The 21,413-nt window shown below is 39.3% G+C and overlaps 1 protein-coding gene and 1 long non-coding RNA gene across 2 annotated transcripts; one reads left to right on the top strand and one right to left on the bottom strand.

The window, feature by feature from the left end:
• The first annotated feature begins 228 nt into the window (after positions 1 to 228).
• On the top strand, positions 229 to 1,143 carry LOC111608970. The gene is made up of 2 exons (XR_002752939.1): positions 229 to 531; positions 613 to 1,143. It is a non-coding gene; the product is annotated as an uncharacterized LOC111608970 (long non-coding RNA).
• A 2,140-nt stretch (positions 1,144 to 3,283) lies between these two features.
• On the bottom strand, positions 3,284 to 12,090 carry LOC102221449 (actin-related protein 2/3 complex subunit 5-like). The gene is made up of 4 exons (XM_023336059.1): positions 11,813 to 12,090; positions 11,165 to 11,237; positions 10,249 to 10,425; positions 3,284 to 3,879 (listed from the first exon to the last, which is right to left on the bottom strand). The coding sequence occupies exons 1-4, from the start codon at positions 11,950 to 11,952 to the stop codon at positions 3,817 to 3,819; spliced, it is 453 nt and encodes a 150-aa protein (XP_023191827.1). The 5' UTR covers positions 11,953 to 12,090; the 3' UTR covers positions 3,284 to 3,816.
• Between the last annotated feature and the right edge of the window lie 9,323 nt (positions 12,091 to 21,413).

The following is a 21,413-nucleotide window of genomic DNA, read 5'->3' as shown; positions in this document are numbered from 1 at the left end:
TGTGGGTGCAGGGGAGAGTGCACCCACATCATGCAATTTTTTTACATATAAAATGGGATTTTTGTCTTGCATCTTTAACCAACAACTTCAGTTAAGAACTGATTTTTTGGGGGGTGTTTTTGCTTTTTAATCTTTAAATTACTTTGATATTATTTAACACTGGAGTGTAAGAACCTTATGTAAAACTACAAAATAAGAATGGGGTGAAACACTTTTTCCACAACTGTGTGTGTAGAAGTAACATTTTATATGCTTTCACACAGGATAGAGAGGTTGTGGCGTGATCTGTGGATGGGAGTCACATGTGTTTTCTACAATGTTCTACACCAACTGGAGGAGGAAAACCTCTTGGATCTTAGCAATCCTCTTCGCTTGTTTTGCTGTCATTATGTTTTCTTGCCTCGCTTGAAAGTGAATCTTGACATATTTAAACAAGGATGGGACAATCACCCAATGAGAACTGAACAAAACCTCACTCCAAATCAGTTGTGGGAACTGGGACAGATCGGCCATTCAGTGGTTGACCCAGAGGTACTTGAATGTCTTTTTTTGTTATTTCAAATGAAACAACAAATGTTTTCCACCAGCTATAATGCTATGTATGTTTTGCAGATTCCCCATATAAACTGGGAGGAAAGTGGGCTTGTTCCTGATCCACATGCTGAATTGCGAGTACCAGAGTTGGACAGCCCACTTACAGAAGATCAGATGGAGCTTCTCCGTGAAAACATTGACCCCCTACAACCTTCAGAGTCTAGTGGCATGGACATTTACATGGATACTCTGCAATATTTGGAAACTTTACTTGTGACAAATTAGATGTCACTTAAATTTAAATGTTTGTAATGAACAGCATTTTCAATACCATTTATTTAAAAAATCCATCAAACATGTACAAATATACAAGCAAGTACAAGCTAGAGAAAGAACCAGCTGGCAAAAATGTTAACTTTATAAAGTTTAATGTACACCAGAAACATGAAAATTATTTTATGTTTGAATGCCAAACATTTGTGGAATATTTCAGCAAAAAACCACATGATGAACAGGGATGCCTGACAAACATTTAGTAGTCACCTCAGGAACACAACTTCATGTCAAGACTGTGTTGATGGACATTATTTGTAAAAAAAAAAAAAAAAATGCAAGGCTAATAATAAAATTACTTTCTATTTTAACTGACTTGCCATGTCGAACTGCAATTTTTCAACAAATGAAACATCAATACATATTTATCAAATAAGACCAAAGCCTGTCTCTACTGATTTCAGACACACATTCATGTCGGCTGACAGGGCCTGGTAGGTGGTGTAGTGACTTGGTAGCCGTAATCGCTCACTACAGGTTGAAGACGTCGGCATATGGTTAGGTCCAGTTGACAGGACAACTTCAAGCTTCAGCTCTTGGCAAGGGACCTCCCAGCCAACCCAAAACCTCAGGAGCTCACGCAGTTTGTCTAAAGACGCTATGAAAAGTATAAATTAATTTGTTTTAGATACATGTGGAATTTTCTGTATAACTGAATCATTCATAAAGTCGCGTTTGAGATATTTAGGCAAAAGTATTTTAAATATAAGCAACAGATCCATATAAATGTGATATCATTAAAAAATCAAAATCATTTGAATACCTTTTACCTTGTTAACTGATTGACCTCCTGTCAAAGCATAGACTAAGAGAAACACCATGTTTCCTGTGGCATCTATATAATAATGTGATTTATTCGTTGAAGGTCCTCAAAGATGTGTTTTGTGAATTGCATTCCTTCTCAAATACAACTGAATCGTATTTTTGGTGCAGCGTAAACACCAGACAACTTCTCATTTTACTTTAAGTCTGTTCTATAGCCACATAGTCTTTTTGTAACTGGTATACAAAACTGTTTGGAAACCTAATAAGGGCTTTGCATCCTTTTTCCACCAAATGCAAATAATTACTTTATATGAATACTGCTAATGTACCTAATTTATCTGTGCTGTGTTGTAAGACATGATTAGCAGAAATATGCTGGTATGTAATGCACATGTCTTTTGTCATTTTCAAAATAACATATAAATACTGTCAAAATGCTCATGCAGACACATTACCTTCTTCGACAAACTGACGGAATAACCACATCCACTTCGGACGGTAGACCACGAACACGATCACTGGGCTGACCCGCCATTCTCTTGTTTCTTCTCTCAGTTTGAATGAAGGCTTTTCCCAGTCAGAGCGGAATAAACTTCCACCACCTAGTGGTCGAATTTTTTACCCAAGTAATTACAGTTGTATAGGTCCCAAATGCGGATTCATATATAAACAATCTTATAGTATTAAAAAGTAGACGTGGGTGTAATGACGTATGTATTTTTCTCTCACAAAAATATGTCTAAGCCACGAGACAAGTAAAGAGAGAAATACGTATTGAACTATGGAAAAAAGAAACAGTTCCGAAGAAAACTCAGATGTCCCAGCTTTTACTAGCATGTAAACGCACCATCTACACACAAATCTTGGAGCTTCCACCGAGGCGTGAAATGAGTCTCAAAAATAGTTGTGCACTCGTAACCGGATTTGTGTGTAACTGCAGTTTTGTGTGTGCGTACCAGGTGATTAGTGTGTACTTTTTCAACATGTATTTTATTTTTAAGGTTTACAAATCCTGTTACGCACGCACAAATCTTTTTACACACGCACAAATCTTTTTACACACGCACAAATCTTTTTACACACGCACAAATGCTGTTACGCACGCACAAATCTTTTTACACACGCACAAATCCTGTTACGCACGCACAAATCATTTTACGCACACACAAATCTTTTTGACACTATTTTCACTCCATAGAATTCGGCTTCTGCCATGCCCACATGCTGCAGGCACTAGTCTGTGTTGAGAGTAGAATTCAACATCATGTTGTATGTCATCAGACAGAATCATCTGTATGAATGATGATTCCCAGCACCAAAATGTGACTTCCTGCTTAAAGGGTGTGGGACTAAGGTGCTGTCACCAATTGACCTTGTGAATGTACCAGCATCACTACAGCTACAAATTCTTTGCTGTATTGCTGTTAGGCAATTGCTGTTAGAATTGCTTTCGCTGCTCAGGGCTAATTAGAAACTATCCATCTGTCCAACATAAAACGTTAAAACATCCTCTGCACAACTATGTACTGATTTGGTTTTCTTGTGACAGATTCAATGAAGGAAAGGTTCTATTTCTTTTCTCATTTGTGTCAAAACTCAAAGCTCCACCCTATAAGTCATTGGGATTAATGACCAATAAATGACCAATCAGTATTCAAATGTAGCTCTTTATTTTGTTTATTACAAATATAAAAAAGCATTTACACAATAGTGCCACATGGAAGTGGTTTTTGTGAAGAGAGAAGTAGAATATAAAGGACTGAAAGTTGTTCAAAGTTTACCTCAAACATTCTAATCTGAGGTAAAATGAAGTTCAGTCCCAGCATGCACTGGGCAAAAGGCAGGGGAAAGGTGTCAATGAGAATCCGTCCACCTTTTCCATTCCTCTCATCTTAAAGAGTCAGACCCACAGAAGAGTAGAGTTGAGGACAGGAATAGCTGGGGGTGAGTTAGAATGACTCAGTGATGTAGCTGATCAGATGACAGAGCAAGGTGCCGTTTTGTGTTTAAGAAAAGTGAAATTCTGTACTGCTGGCAGAGTACAGTTTGAGGTGCCAGCACCTTCTGAATCGAAGAGTGAAAACAGATAAAAAGCAAAGTGATGCATCAGAAAGACACACAGCTCCAGTTTCTTAAAAGGACACCAGCCCTGATGACTTGGACAAACGCTGCAGATTATGGGGATCAGACAGTCTTCCTTGCAGTCAGGACTCGGACGATGGAGCCAACCCCCCCCACTGCCAGAGCCTGAGGAAACAGTCAAAAGGAGAACAGAAACGGGTCAGCATTCTGTCGTAGGCACAAATAACCAAAATGTTTTAAGCAGTTTTCACTGGAACAACAATTTAATTCCAAGTTTTCTAAAAACTGGTCCTCCCAATGCTGATAGCATTTGAGAGTCCAAACCTACATTGAGTATTGGTTTGGAGTACAGGTTTTATTCTGTACTCATAAACAGTAAACACACAATTGCCTCTAGTTAAATTAGTTTAATTTACAGTACCGTAAATACCCTGAAGCAAAGCAATACATAGTGTTCTGCCGTATTAAGCTGACCATCTTAAAAAGATGGTAATGCACCAATAAAATCAAGGTTTCGTTCATCACATCAGCCTACCACCCAATGAGTGGTATGATCCATTTTTACCTCAAATATTGTAACAGTTGAGGTAAAATTTAATTCCATTTACATTCCTCTCTACAAAATGGTTCAGTGAAATCTGGGAATCGGGGCTGATTTATCGGCACACGTCTAGCACTGACATTTCTTGGTGGTTTAGAAAATGAAATAAAAAATAAATAAAAGAATTTGTGAACATGGGATCAGTCAGGATATCATGTTGGTGTCTTGAATGAGGCCAAGAAATTGACTCACCAATGAATTTGGGCTTGTGATGTTGAAACTACCATGCATAGCTTCTAAGACAAATTGATTTGATGGCATTTAAGCCCATTCCCACCCTTCTCCTGGGGACCCTAACCCTAACCCAGACGACAGCAACCTTGGCACATGCACCAAGCAAACAAGATGACACACTGTGTAGGTCAGGGGTCTCAAAGTCAATTTACCCAGGGGCCGCTGGAGGTAGAGTCTGGGTGAGGCTGGGCCGCATTCACACACACGGTCTCCTCAGCCGAACCTTTCTGATTGCCTATTACCATATTTGGCCATAGTCAGGCGCTGTAACAGCCGTAATTGTGTAGTGTCTCTTTAAAATACTCTAGTATTGCTAATGATGTCAGAAGTATGCGCCACGGCTTCTCGGTAGAGAGCGTGGGAGAAACGTGCTAGACGGACATGTTAGCTCCCTAACTTTTTAGTAATGTTACGGGTTGTTTGGACGCTGCTCAATTTTCATGTCTGATAATATAGCAGCCGTTCAACCGGGCTTTGTAAGGTTGGTGAAGAGCGTATTTATTAAAGGACAACACTGTGGAATTCCCAGTACCAGTGTGGTTGTGAGTTTTTGACCGTCCTGACGAATCTGCTGCCTCCTCTCCTCCCTTAAACACAACCCAAGCGTTACAGCGCCTAACATTAATTATGTTACACTGATCAGCAACTTCCGGGTCTAGACTGGATGCCGAAGCACGTGAAGCGGGAGCAGCCGCGGAAATTGCGCATGTACCGCATGCAAATAATGACAAATAGAAAATGCAAATAGGCCCGGCTGATGTCCCGCCCCCGAGAGCAATATACTCCACCGTGACTGGTAAGTTCGTTCAGCTCCGCACACAACTCTGAAAAGTGCCAATTATATCAAACTCGCACTAACTTTAAACTTTCATATTAAGGCGGGGGCCACAAACTATCGTCCCGAGGGCCGCAGTTGGCCTGCGGGCCGCGAGTTTGAGACCCCTGGTGTAGGTTCACGTATCACTTTAAGGAAAACCACATGACTGATACAGTTCTTGTTTCGTTTGGTTGTGAATGTGCCAAATTGTATTTATGAGGGAGAAAATGTAGACACATACTGTATGTGGGTTTTGTTGATGGAGATACTTTTTGTCCTTTGAATACCGGCATGAATCATACCGGATGAATACTATGATCCGGATCCATGATCCGGATCATAGTCCTCTTAGTCCAAGTTAGAGGAAGTCTTTTCCCGTGTGGGATCATTTTGAAGTGATTAAATGTAAAGTGATTAAAACACCAGACTTTTACAATGCAGACAAGCTGAGGGCACCTATGGTGCCTTGCGAAAGTATTCAGCCCCCTTGAACTTTTCAATCTTTTACCACTTTTCAGGCTTCAAACATAAAGATCTAAAATTTTTATTATTTTGTGAAGAATCAACAAGTGGGACACAATTGTGAGATGCAACAAAATTTATTGGATATTTTAAACTTTTTTAACAAATAAAAAACAGCAAAGTGCACCTTTACTTTCAGTGCAGCAAACTCACTCCAGAAGTTCAGTGAGGATCTCTGAATGATCCAATGTTGTCATAAATGACTGATTATGATAAATAGAATGCACCTGTGTGTAATCAAGTCCCTATACAAATGCACCTGCTCTGTGACAGTCTCAGGGTTGTGTTCAAAGCGCAGAGAGCATCATGAAGACCAATTTTAACTGTCTGGAGTTAAAAACACAGTTCTCTGAATAAATACCCAAAACACACATTTTGGCCTCAGCAGGTACATTCACTCCAACGATCTCTGACAAAGTTTGCGTAACCAAGTTCCAATATTGTTGTAACTTTGGACACTCCCATACACAGTGAAAGAGAGTACCCCTTCCAACCAAACATTTACAGCAGATATCTGGGATGTTAGGTGCCCAGTGGTTCAATGTGACTGGAGTTATGTAAATTCTCACCAACCACTTGTACTGAAGGAGTTTCATGCTGGTATTGATTGATTGCTTTTGGGCCTTTACGCATGCAGTATTCCAGTCCGCTACTTGTATCTCCTCTCGGATGTCAGCTCTCCATGCATCCAATTTATCTGCAGTGGATTCCTCATTGTGCCTTAGTAAACCTATGTAAAATAAAGAAATATGACCTCTCCTCTCTAAATTTCCTAGCACAATATTCTCTAGGTATGATAGTGGTGGTTTGGATTCAATCGTTTTATGTTTTGACATAATAAAATGTTTAATTTGTAAATACTTATAAAAGTGTTTCTTTGGAATGCTATATATTTGGCATAACTGCTCAAATGTAAGAAGCCTGTCATCCTTATAAAGATCTGCCAGTTTCTGTACACCTTTATTTGCCCAGATTTTGAAACCTCCATCAGCTGTCCCTGTCTTAAAATATCTGTTCCCCCAGATGGGTGAGAAAGAGGAAATGGAAGGGGTATCTCCAATATATTCATGGGTCCTATACCAAACATCAATTGTGTTTTTCAGAAAGGGATTTTTTGTCATTTTTATCAGTTGCTTTGGTCTTGCGGAATACAAATACAGATTTAATCTAAGGTTTGTTATTAATTGTTCAATTTTTATCCATGCTGGGGGTGATTCGGTTGAGAAGTAAAACATAGCTGAACGTAGCTGGGCGGACCAATAATACAATTTAAGGTTAGGAAGTTGCAACCCCCCTCTCTCATATGGCAGGTACAACAGGCGAAGTCTTAATCTAGGTTTTTTATTATTCCAAATAAATCTACTGAAAATACCATTTAAACCATCAAAAAATTGTTTTGGAAGAGGCAAAGGAATTGTCTGAAAAAGATACAAAAACTTTGGCAATATATTCATTTTAATCACATTTATTCGCCCAATCATTGATATGGGCATCATCATCCTATTATTCAGTGACTCGTTTACTTCACTGACCAGAGGATCATAGTTTGCTGATACAATTGTTTTAATGTCTGAGGTGATCTTAACACCAAGGTACACAAATCCCTCTCTTGCATTGATAAAGGGGATTTGTATAACCGGGTTCAGTCTTTCATCCCTGTTCAAAAATAGAATAGAGGACTTTGAATCATTTATTTTGTAGCCAGAAAACTGACCAAACAACTCTATTTGTTGCATTAAATTTGGGATGCTAATGGACAAGCTTGTCAAAAAAAACTATACCCATTTGAGGAAATTGCAACCAAATCCATACCTCGGAAGAACGTTAAATAGATATGACCATTCAATTCTATCAATTCTATTCTATGCTGATGGGCATCAAGTGATAATAAAGCAGTATCTTTAGCGTCAAATTTCTCATGAATTATATTTAGGACTCTTCTTATATTGTGAAACCCTTGACATTTTGGTATAAAGCCATTTTGATCATTATGAACTAAATACGAGATAAAGGGGTCCAGTCTGTTTGCTAAAACTTTGCAAAGTATTTTAGTGCCCACCCCCATCAGACTGATTGGTCTAAATGAGGAGCACTCCTCAGGGGGTTTACCAGCCTTTAACATCAGTGTGATCATTGCATGTCTCAAAGTAGGTGGGAAAACTTCACTTCTAAATGCTTCTTCATACATATTAAAGAGCGGGGTTATAAGTTTTTCTTTAAAGGTTTTGTAGAATTCAATAGGGAAACAGTCTGGCCCAGGAGCTTTACCACTGCTGATACTTTGTATGGCCTGTGATATTTCTTCAATCGTTAAATTTGTATCCAATTCCTTTTTTGTCTCTTCTGTAAGTGTCTGAAACTGAAGTTGATCTAAGAACATATCTTGTTCTTCCGAAGCGTGGTGGCACTCCGATTTATATAGATTTACATAAAATTGCCTAAAGCTATCGTTAATTTCAGCTGGATCTACTGTTACCCTACCAGAAGGGGTCTTTATACTATTAATTGCTCTTTCACTTTGTATTTTCTTAATTCTCCACGCCAATAATTTCCCAGCTTTCTCGCCTTGGTCATAATAAGATTCTTTTAACCACATTAAACTTTTTGCTGCTGCTTCATAAGATAATTTATTATATTCAGTTCTCAAATGTAACAATTTACTCTGCTTTGTTTGGTCATCATTGGTATTTAAGTCTAATTCCAAGAATTTTATTTGTTTATTCAAAATTTCCATTCGCTTCTTTTGTTTGTTTTTTGTACTTGTATAGCTAAGAATTTCACCTTGAATATATGCTTTGAATCCTTCCCATCTCACTGAGGCGGAAGTCTGACCCGTATTTAATTCAAAATAAGTATCTATCTTCTCCCCTATCAATCTGACAAAATTTTGATCTTGTAGCCATTTTGCTTGAAACCGCCAACAAGGTGAATTATGCACCAAGTTTTCTATGTGAATATTCAGTGAGATAGGTGCATGATCACTGATCACTATGCTGTCATACTGACATTGTTTGATCATTGATAAAAGTTCTCTTGAAACAAGGAAATAGTCTATACGTGAGCAGGACTTGTGTATACTCGAGTGACAAGAGAATTCTATTTTATCAGAATTTTGTTCTCTCCACACTTCCACCAAGTTGATATCCAATATATATTGACTTATTAATTTTCTAGTTTGCTTTTTATAAGCATCTGGGCCAATTGATCGATCAATATTTGGGTATAAAGTGCAGTTAAAATCTCCTCCAATTACATACAGTCCTTTAAGAGTAGATATAGTAAGAAACAGGTCTTCAAAAAATGTTGGCTTATTTTCATTTGGACCATATAAACTCACTAAATTTAAAGTAAATGAGAAAATATTACCCTGGACAATTACATACCTACCAGCTGAATCTTTTATTGTTCTTACAATTTGGAATGGTATGCTTTTATGGATCAAAATAATTACGCCTCTTGCATAATTATCATATGATGCATATATCACCTGGACCGGCCATCTATTTTTAACAGACTTTATCTCACAATTTGTTAAATGTGTTTCTTGAAGAAAAATTATCTTCGATTTAAGTTGCTTAATCCTGTTTATAACCGGTTTCAGTTTAGTTTGATTCCGAAGACCTCTCACATTCCAACTTGTAATTTTTATGTAAGAAATGTGAGTATTAACTTGTTGACTAGGATGGAGATTTACCTTCCAACAAGACAATGATCCCAAACATAAAGCAAAATCTACAATGGAATGGTTCACCAATAAACAAATCCTGGTGTTAGAATGGCCAAGTCAAAGTCCAGACCTGAATGCAATCGAAAATCTGTGGAAAGAGCTGAAAACTGCTGTTCACAAGGGCTCTCCTTCCAACCTCACAGAGCTCCAGCTGTTTTGCAAGGAAGAATGGGCAAAAATTTCAGTCTTTCAATGTGCAAAACTAATAGAGACATACCCCAAGCGACATGCAGCGGTAATCACAGCAAAAGGTGGCGCTACAGAGTACTAACGCAAGGGGGCTGAATAATATTTGGCCCCTTGCCGAAGGGGGGGCGTGCAATATTATTCAGCCCCTTGTGTTAATACTTTGTAGCGCCACCTTTTGCTGCGATTACAGCTTGCTAAAAAACACTTAAATATCCAATAAATTTCTTTCCACCTCACAATTGTGTCCCACTTATTGTTGATTTTTCACAATAAAACTTTTAGATCTTTATGTTTGAAAAGCGGCAAAAGTTCAAGGGGGCTGAATACTTTCGCAAGGCACTGTATGCCTGGGCTTCCAGAATACCATAGACTTCTAATGTAATGAATCTACGAGTTCCCATACTAATCTGTGTTGAGATATATACACACATACACACACCTTACCTTTTCATGCCACTGCAGCAGGACAGCGCTACTGTTGTCAGATGGTTTCTCAAAGCCTCTGTAGATGTATTTCATCAGCAGGTCTACTCCTGCTTTGTCCAGTGAGCCCACAGCTTTTTCTATGTCACTACTCTTAAAACTGCTAAGAACTTTGACCACCAGCAACTCCGCTCGTTCCTGCCACACAGACAGAGAGGGGGGTAGGCAGGCATTACCAGCCAGTTAGAAAAAGATTACATAACAGTTAAAAGCTGTGTTTTTACGGCATCTATCAAGTTTGATATGCACAGCAGCCATGTTGGATTTTGAGCTCACATGTGGTGAAAACTACTTAAGTTGAAATATTTACACTAAAGGTCATTTGGAGTTGAAATTCCAAATTTAACTACAAATGGGGGTGGGGTTAAATTAAAAATGTAAATAAATAAATAAAAAATGTCATGTTTTGATTATAACTTACATGGAATGAATGAGACTTCATTCCATGCCAGGACATAAGAATAATGTTTTTCTCAAGTTGTCAATACCAGTTGTTCATAGATGTCTAGATACAGATGGCACAGAGCACTGATTTTCCTCAGCGTTCCACCTAGCATTAAGGTTATGCATAGATGTTCTGTTTGAACAAGAATCAAGCTCAGAGTTTTTTGAAATTTATGAGCTTCACATTTGTCAGGTGGATGACCTGTAATACATCACTGCTCTGGTAGACAGCAGAGTGCACAGTATCACAGATGCCACCTCTGATTTATGAGCAGGTGCTAAATGAGTTCAGTTTGTTAAAATCTTCTCTGATGTGTCTTCATCCTGCAGAGCAAAGACCTAACCAGTGCTACCATGCTCCGTGTTCAGGCAGCTGTAGGGCAAAACACAAGTGATCACAGAAGGGGAGCAGAGGCATGTCAGATGTTCATACCTTAGCATTCTGGTTCTTGGTATTGATTGGAGGGTTCTTCAGTACAGCATGGAGAGCTCCAGTCATGTTCCCTTTGCAAGGATTAGTCAAGAATCACAGAGACAAGAAATACACCAGCCGGAGCATGAGAGGAACAAAGTAGAACAGGATGATCACCTTATATGGTAAAGATCATCATAGCTTATTCTTGAACGTCATGAAGCTGCAGTAAACAAAATTCAATCAGCTCAGAATGAGAACCGTTTACTCACCTGAATAATTTTGTCACGTCCTGTTTAAAGTGACTAAAATGTCTGAAGGGTTTGTTTATATATATATATATATGTATATTGAATTCCGAGCAGGAACAGGTTAACTTGTTTAATTATTTTCTGTAACTAAAGTTTATCTATCAACTTCACAGAGAATGTTAAATCAAACGGAAACAACGGACAACATGCTGAGAAAATAGTAAAAGAATGTGGTAGAAGTGTGCGGGAACCACACCCTCTTGTCCCTTTCAGCCGGAAACACCGCCTCACAAAAGTCTAACAAACTGAACACTGTTACATGCTGACGGACACCCGAGCTTCTTCCTGCGGGACACCTCATTGCTTTAACCACTCCCAGTTAACCCCACCAAAGTCGTTAAATCACCTCAAAGGATATTGTCTAAGAAGGGATTCCACTTCTGCTTCGTCTGGACCTCCTTGGTTCTCGCCGCCGTCCTCCTCGTCCACAAACTTGTTTTCGTCGTATTCATCTACATCTACTTTCCTGAAGCGGTCAGAAACGGTGTTCTTAGACATTCTGGATGAAACGGAGGCAGCAGCGCAAATATAATGTTAGGGAAGGAAAAAAATACCCTTTCTGGCCAAAGAGGACCCAAACAGTTTCTGATGTACAAAACACTACTTCCTCATCAGAACACTTCCGCCTTGTTTGTCTTCTTCTATTTTTATGGCGGTTGGCAAACATCTTAAGGTGCATTACCGCCACCTTCCAGATTGGAGTATGGATCAGATGCTTCATTTACTATAAAATACCCGTTCTTATATATATATAAAAAAATACTGCTAAAACCTAAAAATGATATCCCCAGATGATCTTTGGGGATCATCTTGGAATCCCCAAAGATCCCCAAAAATGGGGATTCTTGTACAAGTAAATAAAAAATTTACTCGTATTCTTATTTAAATTTCTAATTAAATTAGTATGTTCTTTCATGAACATACTTATTACCAGGGCCGGCCCAAGGCATATGCAAACTAAGCAGTCTCTTAGGGCCCCAGGGCCACCAAGGGGCCCCCTAAGTAGAGCTGAATTTTTTTTTTAGAAATGATTTCTGTCATTATAATAACAAAAACACACAATTTCATCATGAAGTTATTTGTTTTTACAGTAATATATTTGATAATGTATGTAGAAATCATTATTTTATGGACAAAAAGAAAAAAAATAAATTGCTCTTGATTTTGGCTGATAACAATTTTTTGGTCTGAAATGTTGCTAAATGTAGCAACAAAGTCACTGAGTTGGCAACAGTGGGGTGAATGTTGTTAGCTGTAAATGTGCAGACCTGACCAGGTGGGCCTGTCTGTCAGTCAAACCTCTCACTGCAGAGTAGAAGGGGAAAGAGGCTGATTTTTAAACCTTTGCTGATGAAAATAAGATCAGTGGATAAAATGGGCTTCACATAATCAGCCCCCAAATTAACCCAGAAATCATTATACCCTTCTTTGGGGTTGCATAGGGTATAATGCAAACAGCACCATCAGAGATGCAATAAGTTTATTGCATCTCTGATGGAATAAACTTATTGCATGTGGGAATGATTTAATCGTCTAACTGTTGATTCCAGCAATCCACAGTGTTAGCAGAAATAGAGGGCCCCAAAAGCAAATTTGGCTTAGGGCCCCATGGAGGCTTGGACCAACCCTGCTTATTACCAGAGGCGAAAGTAGTTTTTTAGTGAGGACAGAGAGAGAAGGACTACCGCTAGAGCGGGAGACCCATCGTTTTCTGTGATGCAGGGGGCGATGGCGTGCAAGTACGTCTTGAGAACAGGTGTTCTGTTTATCTGTGCTACCCATGAATCCATCCTACCTTGTGGTAATGGGCATGCGCACCTCGATGCTACGTCACATACTGCTTACTCAGCAGATTTCCTATGGACCTACCTTCTGACCTCTTCCTTCTGACCTACCTGTGGAAGTTTTGTTTCATGTGTTTTATTTAATCGAAGATTACGGTAAGCTTTATTTAATCAATCAATCAATCAATCTTTATTTCAGACACAAAAGAGGTCCATAGTAAAACAAAAAGAAAAGAAAAAACAAAAAAGAAACATGACAGTCACTGAGCCACAAATAAATGATGACGCCAATGTTTCCACAATCTTGAGAAAAATCTCGCTGTACTAAAAACAGGGTTTACTAAAATTGCTATTATATATTATATATTATATTATATTATTGACACGGGTAATCTACACATACATTTATACATGAGATTCCTGAGCGCAGCTGCACATGTGGGAACAGCGTTATGTGCAAACATGTGGCTGGCACTGCTCCATCTAGGCACTTTGAGTAGGAGCCTCAGGCCATCATTGTATGCCACATAAAGTTTGTGCAGGCTACTTTTTTTTATATCTTCGCCATAGATGGGCTGTGTAAAATGAAGTACAAAAAACTTTAAAAAGAGCTACCTTCACAGAGGATGAACACATACCAAACTTTCTGATCAAAATATTAGCCTGTGCATACATCATGCAATACTGCCTACAAATGTCACGATCATCAGATAGATCATCAGTTATGTAATGTCCCAGATATTTAATTTCATTGCATATATTGAGGACAATGCCAGATAAAGAGAAGTCAGGGGTTATCAGATGCTTATCTGCTCTACTTCATGACATTGCTTTTCTTAGCGTTATATTTGACATCAAAATCACATCCATATTGGGAGCAGACCCTTAGTAATTGTTGAAGGCCAGCACTATATGGGCATAAGATTACCAAATCATCCGCATACATTATGTGATTGATTGTGCGGTCACCAACTACACAGCCTGTTTTACAACAATTCAGGCGCTTTGATAGTTCATCCATATAGATGTTAAAAAGGTAAGGGGACAATATACTTCCCTGCCTTACTCCGTTACCAACATTAAACGAGTCAGACAATGAGTTACCCCATTTGACATACATTAGTTGATGACCATACCAATAGACCATTATTCTAATTAGATATTTGGGTACACCTCTGCTTTCTAACTTGCAGAACAATTTTTGATGATTCACGCGATCAAATGCTTTAGAAGCATCAATAAAACACATAAATACTGTGGTGTTGCGCAAATTATACAAATCTAAAATCTCCTGTAGCACAAAAATACACATGTCTGTACCATGTTTGGGTTTAAAACCGAATTGATTATCAGAGGTCAAAAGAAACTCTTCCAGCCTATTTAGAAGGACTCTTTCAAAAACTTTCGACAAACTACTAGCTAAAGCTATGGGTCGGTAATTCTCCAAGGAGCTAATCTTACCCGCTTTGTCTTTAATAATGGGTACCAGAATGACAGATAACATTGATTTAGGTAGCAGACCATGTACTAGACAGCCAGTGAAACACATAGAAAGTAATGCACAGAGTTTTTTACTTGCATTTTTCAAATGCTCAGTGGATATGTTATCCATCCCACAGGCCTTATTGTCTTTCAGTGTCATAATTATATGATATATTTCTTGTGGGGATACAATCACATTCTCATTACTGTGAATGCTTCCTATGTCAGAAATGTCACTTTTGACACAATTAAACAGCGCACTGTAGTGCTCTTTCCATAACTGAGTGATTTCTTTTACACCAGTAACACCATCAATAGTAGATGGAAGTGACGTTTTACAGTTATTTACTTTCTTTATTTCTTTCCAAAAGTCCTTAACATTATTATTTCCTAACTTTCTAGCAAGAGAGTCAGACCTCATAGTATTTTCACGTCTCCTTATGAATCTTAAAAAATGTTTAAAATTAGCATTTGCTTGTTTTTTGTATTCAAACAAGGGGCCATGTCTCTGTTTACCTGCATCGGCCCATGCTTTAAAAGCCCTTCTGGCCTCTGCATGATGTTCTTTTACATAGTCGTTCCAACCCGGCTTGGTGCTATGCAAGATGGTTTTATGCAGTGGCTTACTTGAGATAAGAAGGGATTTCACAACATTCTCATACAGAGTACATAACTCAATACCATGTTGAGGGTCTTTACAGTTCATATCACGGCATGAGATTGCTCCCTTTTGGTAAGTATGTATTTAATTTATTTCATACCTGGCTTTCATTAAGCTGCTGTATTACTTAATGTTTTCAGTTTACATGAAAGTAGTGATGGTGAGATGAAGCCTCATGGGCATTGAACCACTTGAGCCAACTGGTTCGAGAAAGGGTTCATTTCTTGAAGCTCCATGTGTACACGAAACCACCTACTGGCCAGGTGTATAATCACAGCCAGCTGTATCTTAACACGTGTGATGCATTGAATTTTTGTCTATTATGGCTCTTGGGAATGACTTCACAAAAGGTGTAGGATGAAATCATTTGTCTACATAAATTATGTATACACATATGTGTATAATAAAATATTGTTTGAATGTATTCTCTGTGTGTAATTATTCCCAAAATAGTAGTGTCATGTGATATGACATGTTGTGTAATAATGTTTTTCTGTGACTCTAGAAAAATGACATGGGCTTAATAAGGCAGAGGACAGTGAAAGTGCTTGTGGAACTAGGGAGGGGGTAGTGAATAGGCTAATGCTTGTGTAACTTGGATGATTTCATGCATTTTTATTAAGAAACAACAATTTCTCCACAGTTTTTGGTTTCAAACGATTTCTCTTTTTTGACACTACATGGATGAGGTGTTATTATTGTACCCCAACTCCTTGGAGCACAATAAACACCTCACCTTTACAGAAATTAAGAAACAGTGAAAAATACAGTTCCTCATAAGCAAACCTAATGCATCTGCATCTACCTTGTTAGGGCTTATCAAATCAAAATGTTCCCACATAAGGGAAATCCTCCTCTTTCTCGTCGGCTCCATCCTACTCCTATCCTGTCCTCGCGCTCCTAAATCTCCTATCTATCTATCTATCTATCTATCTATCTATCTATCTATCTATCTATCCATCTATCCATCCGTCCATCCGTCCGTCCGTCCGTCCGTCCGTCCGTCCGTCCGTACGTACGTAAATAACCACTATCCAAACTCTGCTATCCAAACTATCAAAACTCTATCCACTCTCTCAACTGACCGCAACTCGCCTACAACAACCCACATTTTGAATGGAGCCTGTGGGGTTTCTAAAGCTGTCAAACCCCGCGCCAAACTCTGAGCCACTTCCCGAAGCAGTCACGTGGTACAGCAGGGCAGCGAGGCTTCCGACGTCATCGTTTTCGGCTCCTCCCCTAAATGAAGCAAGCTTCGATACGAGCTTTACGGAAACGCTCCCTCCATTACTCGACACACGCCTCGAAGCCTCGGTACATCACGTAACATCACTACATGAAAGGTTACTTGTAAATATATTTATAAATGGCTTTAGTTTGTCATCTGAAATGTTGTTACTGTCATGATGTAACCGCCGTAATTGTGTAGTGTCTCTTTAAGATACTCTAGTATTGCTAATGACGTCACATGTATGCGCCACTGCGTACTTGGAAACGTGCTAGACGGACGTGTTCGCTTTCTTTAGTAATGTTACGGGTTGTTTGGACTGCTAATTTTCATGTCTGATAATATAGCAGCCGTTCAACCGGGCTTGTAAGGTTGGTGAAGAGTGTGTTTATTAAAAGACAACACTGTGGAATTCCCAGTACCAGTGTGGTTGTGCATTTTTGATCGCCCTGGCGAGGCTGCCGCCTCCTCTCCTTCCTTAAACACAACCCAAGCGTTACAATGTGGTGGTGGAAGATGGTGAGGGAAACGCAGCAGGCCCGGGATGAGACGAGTAAGATGGTTTTAATAATGAATATCCAGAATTTCACAGTCCAATGATGTCCAGAATACCGGGCAGCACGCCCGAGCGGAAGCCAGGGGACGCCGGTAGCAACCGACAACACAAAGGATGAGACGACGGACTGGCACACAGATGACAGAGACTAGACGCCAAATGAGACGAGGACCCGACAAAGACACAGGTGACACTAAATACACAGGAGGTAATCAGGGAACGAGACACACCTGGGAACTAATCAAGAGGAGACAGGACAACACGGAGACTCAGAGACACAGGAACTCAAAATAAACACACAGAGAAACTGAAATCACGACAGTTACTACTCTAAACAAGTCAATGTTTGGCGGTTGGTGGTTGCATTTTGTTAATCAGGACAAAATGCACAGTTTTGTGGGCTATTTCGCCCCTATATTTTAAAATATTTTAGTTTAATTATACTGTTTGTTTTGTTTAGTTAACTTTGCTAAATAGATGTTGGTAGCGATACTATGTGGGATTGAAGTTGTGTATTAGCAGTGTAATATTAGTGTATATTAAGCATATCCTACCATTTCAGGTGGACAGTGAGCTGCGCAGTTCGGTGGACACATTGTGGCTGCGTTGCATTTGATAAAGTCTGTCATACAACATATTAATACGCAAAAAAGAGTTGCGGTGATCCGTATTTGTAGATGTCTGTTTAATTTAATGAAATAAAACCCTTTTTGCCCTGTCTGATACTGTTTTATTCTTACAAACACCTCTCTATTTAAAATATTTTTTAAAAACTTAGGACAATCTAATAAAAGGATTAATGCATATGTGGTGGGATGGTGTTCCACCCTCACCACTCTGCGCACCAGGTGCGGCCATAAGCGCACCGTTGATTGATGGGCAGGGCATATTGCTTTAAAGTTGAGCAGGCCACTGCAAGGTGCATGTGTCTTTGTTTTTCCCATTACGTGTCATGTTGGCTTGTGTTGTGTGGCTGGGCTTGTCGTTGGTTCTTGGGTGCTACACCTGCCGTGTGTTTCTGCAGCATTGCTCTGCTGGCGTTACTGGCTGCTGCTGGTGGTTGTTTCGGCTACCATCTTAGTCCTCACCTGCTGATCCGCACCCCGCCTGGGTAGGCTGTGTTTCCACTCCTGGGTAAGCTACCTGCTATTTAGATTTTAATTCATTTTCACTGAATTCATAGTTAATAGGTTTTCTGTTTCAGGTACATGATTGTATTATTTTGGAGCTGCAAGCGCTCTGGACACTGTCTCGGTGTTTGTTTGAGCTGCTCTCAACTAAACCTATAGAGCACATGTGTCAAACTCAAGGCCCGCGGGCCACATGTGGCCCGCTATGTCATTTTATGTGGCCCTCTCCCCCACCACCGTTTTACAGCCCCATTGATTGACTTAAAATAGGGTTTGAGCACGAATTGACTACAAACTACATCTCCCATAAGGCCTTCCGATTGTTACCAGCCAACATTATGGCTTCTCGCCACTAGAGTGCAGCAGAGTCACCTCAAGCTGATTATTAATTTTCCCAGCGAATAAAACTGAAACATCGACAAGCTAAAGAGCGAAGTCCCGTGATGTTTCAATCGAGGACTTTTACCGTCTCCTGCCCCCTGAGTTGATGCCACAGCTTCGACTCCATGCAGCTCGTGTTTTGTCCATGTTTGTAAGCACCTATCTGTGCGAACAGATGTTTTCAAAAATGAATTTAAACAAGACCAAGCACAGATCGCGCATTACTGACGAAAACCTACACGCCGTTTTGCGGATTTCCTCAGCGCAAGAACTAACATCGACGAACTGACCAGGGGAAAACGGTGCCAGACATCCGGCCAGAAAACATTGGTAAGTACGAACAAACTAAATTTAAATAAAATGAATGTAAAACCAAAACTCAGTATACTGGAATATGTATATAGTTTATTGATTTTGCTTGTGTTTTGTTTTGTGTTTATTTACAGAACACATCACAATGAGGATGTGTGTGAGTTGGTGACAGGCTGAAGAGGGATCAGCTTTGTGTTCAAGGACAGGCAACATCACCTAATTGTTTTGTTCTTATGTGAAATACATGTTCGTTGTGTAATAAATAACGAAAAAGTTTTGTGAATGAAGTTGAGAGTTAATATCAAAACGTGTTTTTATTCTTTGTCTGCTTATCTTTAAAGCAGACAAAGATTAATTTTCCCAGCAAATAAAACTGAAACATCAACAAGCTAAAGAGCAAAGTTTAGCTGAGCAGTTTACAAATACTGAGCATATTTTTAACTGCTTAGTTTAAAAATATTGTAATTTTACATCCATGCAAACTCAAATGTAATATTTAAAACATGAACACATAAAATCAGTTATTTAACAATATAAGGTGTTGTTTAATTTATTTTTAACATTGTATTTTCATACATTTATGCTAGGGTTGCCCAAGTCTAGTTTTCCAGACCAATCACTCTGCAACTTTAGATGCGTTCTTTCTCTAACACACCTGCATCATTGACTCATTCATAGGCCTCTACAGAACTGAGTTGCTGCTAATGAGGGAAGTCAACTTTTTGTCTGGGGTATGTTTTAGCAGGGACGCATCTAAAAGTTGCAGTCTGGAGGACTGCACTTGGGCATTCCTGATTTATACCGTCAATGTGGCCCGTTAAGGGTGGCCAATATGCTGAAGTGGCCCTTGGTGAAATTGAGTTTGACACCCCTGCTATAGAACTTTGGAACTGACGTCACTTCGTGTTACGTTTAAGTCTCGCGCAGTCGCTCGACGCCTTTTTTGAGACCACGGATCAAAACAAACTTTATTCCGGCGTTTTCATTGTGCTACCAACCACATCAAAGTTGATTTCAAGTTGGATATTGGATTTTCGTGCTCCGCGGAGTAAGGGGCGTTTAGCTCAAGGTTGATCCGATTTATGAACGCTAATTCCGGCCAGCTGTTCTCTAGCGCTCCCTCCTCAAGCTCTCGGAGATTCGGGGACAGTCAATTTCCGAACCAAACACTCCTGTAAATAAATGCCTTGCCTGGTGATACAACTGATACAAAAAAGTGATAATTCATGCTATTACACAAGAACACTATCCTCTATTAAAATTTGAAGTCATATTCAATACTTTAAATAATTTTAATATTAAATGTTTTCTTCAATAGTTTCCAAATCGTGTGCTTCATTAACCCAAAATCAGTGTGAAATTGTACTACTGGACTGTAGATGAAGTACGCTCATCTTTATTACATTTTGACCCCTTTTTTATTTTTTAACTAATTTCATATTTTAAAAAAAGTTTAAAATTGATTTTTCATCAAATGTATTACCTCAGATGATCATCACATTTGTTACCTGCAATGTTCAATTACATAAAATTCTAGGACAGGATCTATTTCATTACATGTTCACTTCTTACCAAAAATATGTTAAATACAACAAATATTTACTTAAAGTGTCACCTTTATTGTTTACTCTGAACTGTTTAATTACACATTAAACATTTAAAGATGGGCTCTTTCATCTGGTTTGATTGTTACATTAAATGTTTACTGCAAAATGTCTGATTATATAATTGTTTACTTTAATCACATAAAATGTTTATTTAAAAATATAATATTTCATTACATGTATGTTCCCCACCAGAGAGGTGACATTCCACGTCCCAAGAGCCAGCTTCTGCAACCAAGGATCGGACCGCCAGGGCACCCTCCCTCAGCCACCACCCATCCCACTCTGCACCTGATCCCTTTGGCCCACAGGTGGTTGTCCCATGGGAGGGGGGACCCATGTCTCCTCTTTGGGCTGAGCTCGGCTGGGCTCCATGGGTAAAAGCCCAGCCACCAGGCGCTCGCCATTGTGCCCCACCTCCAGGCCTGGCTCCAGAGTGGGGTCCCGGTGACCCGCGTCCCGGTGAAGGAACACCAAGTCCAACCACTTACAGTATATTTTACGACTATATAAATATAGTCGCAAAATAAACATTACGCCTAAAACCACACTACTGCAACAGACTGAATGTTCTGCTCTTTGTGTGGGAAATATTTTAGTGTTTTTTTTCTTTTGTGGCGTTGTTGTCAGTTAGGGTCCTTCGTTTCTAGTTGTACTTTAATGGTTTTTCCCTTTGCTGTGGAGCACAGCACGGAATTAATAATAGCTACATCTCCAAGTTTGATTAAGTTAACAGAATTATTCTACCGCGGCAGCGCTGCCATGGATGACATGTTAAAGAATGGTCTTTTTGCCCTCCAGCGTTGTCCGCATGCGTGGAA

The sequence above is a fragment of the Xiphophorus maculatus genome, chromosome 6 (assembly GCF_002775205.1).
Source record: "Xiphophorus maculatus strain JP 163 A chromosome 6, X_maculatus-5.0-male, whole genome shotgun sequence".
Classification (NCBI taxonomy): domain Eukaryota; kingdom Metazoa; phylum Chordata; class Actinopteri; order Cyprinodontiformes; family Poeciliidae; genus Xiphophorus; species Xiphophorus maculatus.
Note: the sequence above shows the minus strand (reverse complement) of the source record. Positions and strands in the feature narration are given on the sequence as shown.

Bases quoted from the DNA above. Each gene is read 5' to 3' on its own strand.
- LOC102221449 (XM_023336059.1), bottom strand. From the start codon at position 11,952: ATGTCTAAGAACACCGTTTCTGACCGCTTCAGGAAAGTAGATGTAGAT. The intron at 10,426-11,164 runs GTATGAACATCT...TCTGTGTGGCAG, and splicing joins CCAAGAACCAGAATGCTAAG to GAACGAGCGGAGTTGCTGGT. The intron at 3,880-10,248 runs GTAAGGTGTGTG...CTGTTTCCTCAG, and splicing joins TGCTGCAGTGGCATGAAAAG to GCTCTGGCAGTGGGGGGGGT.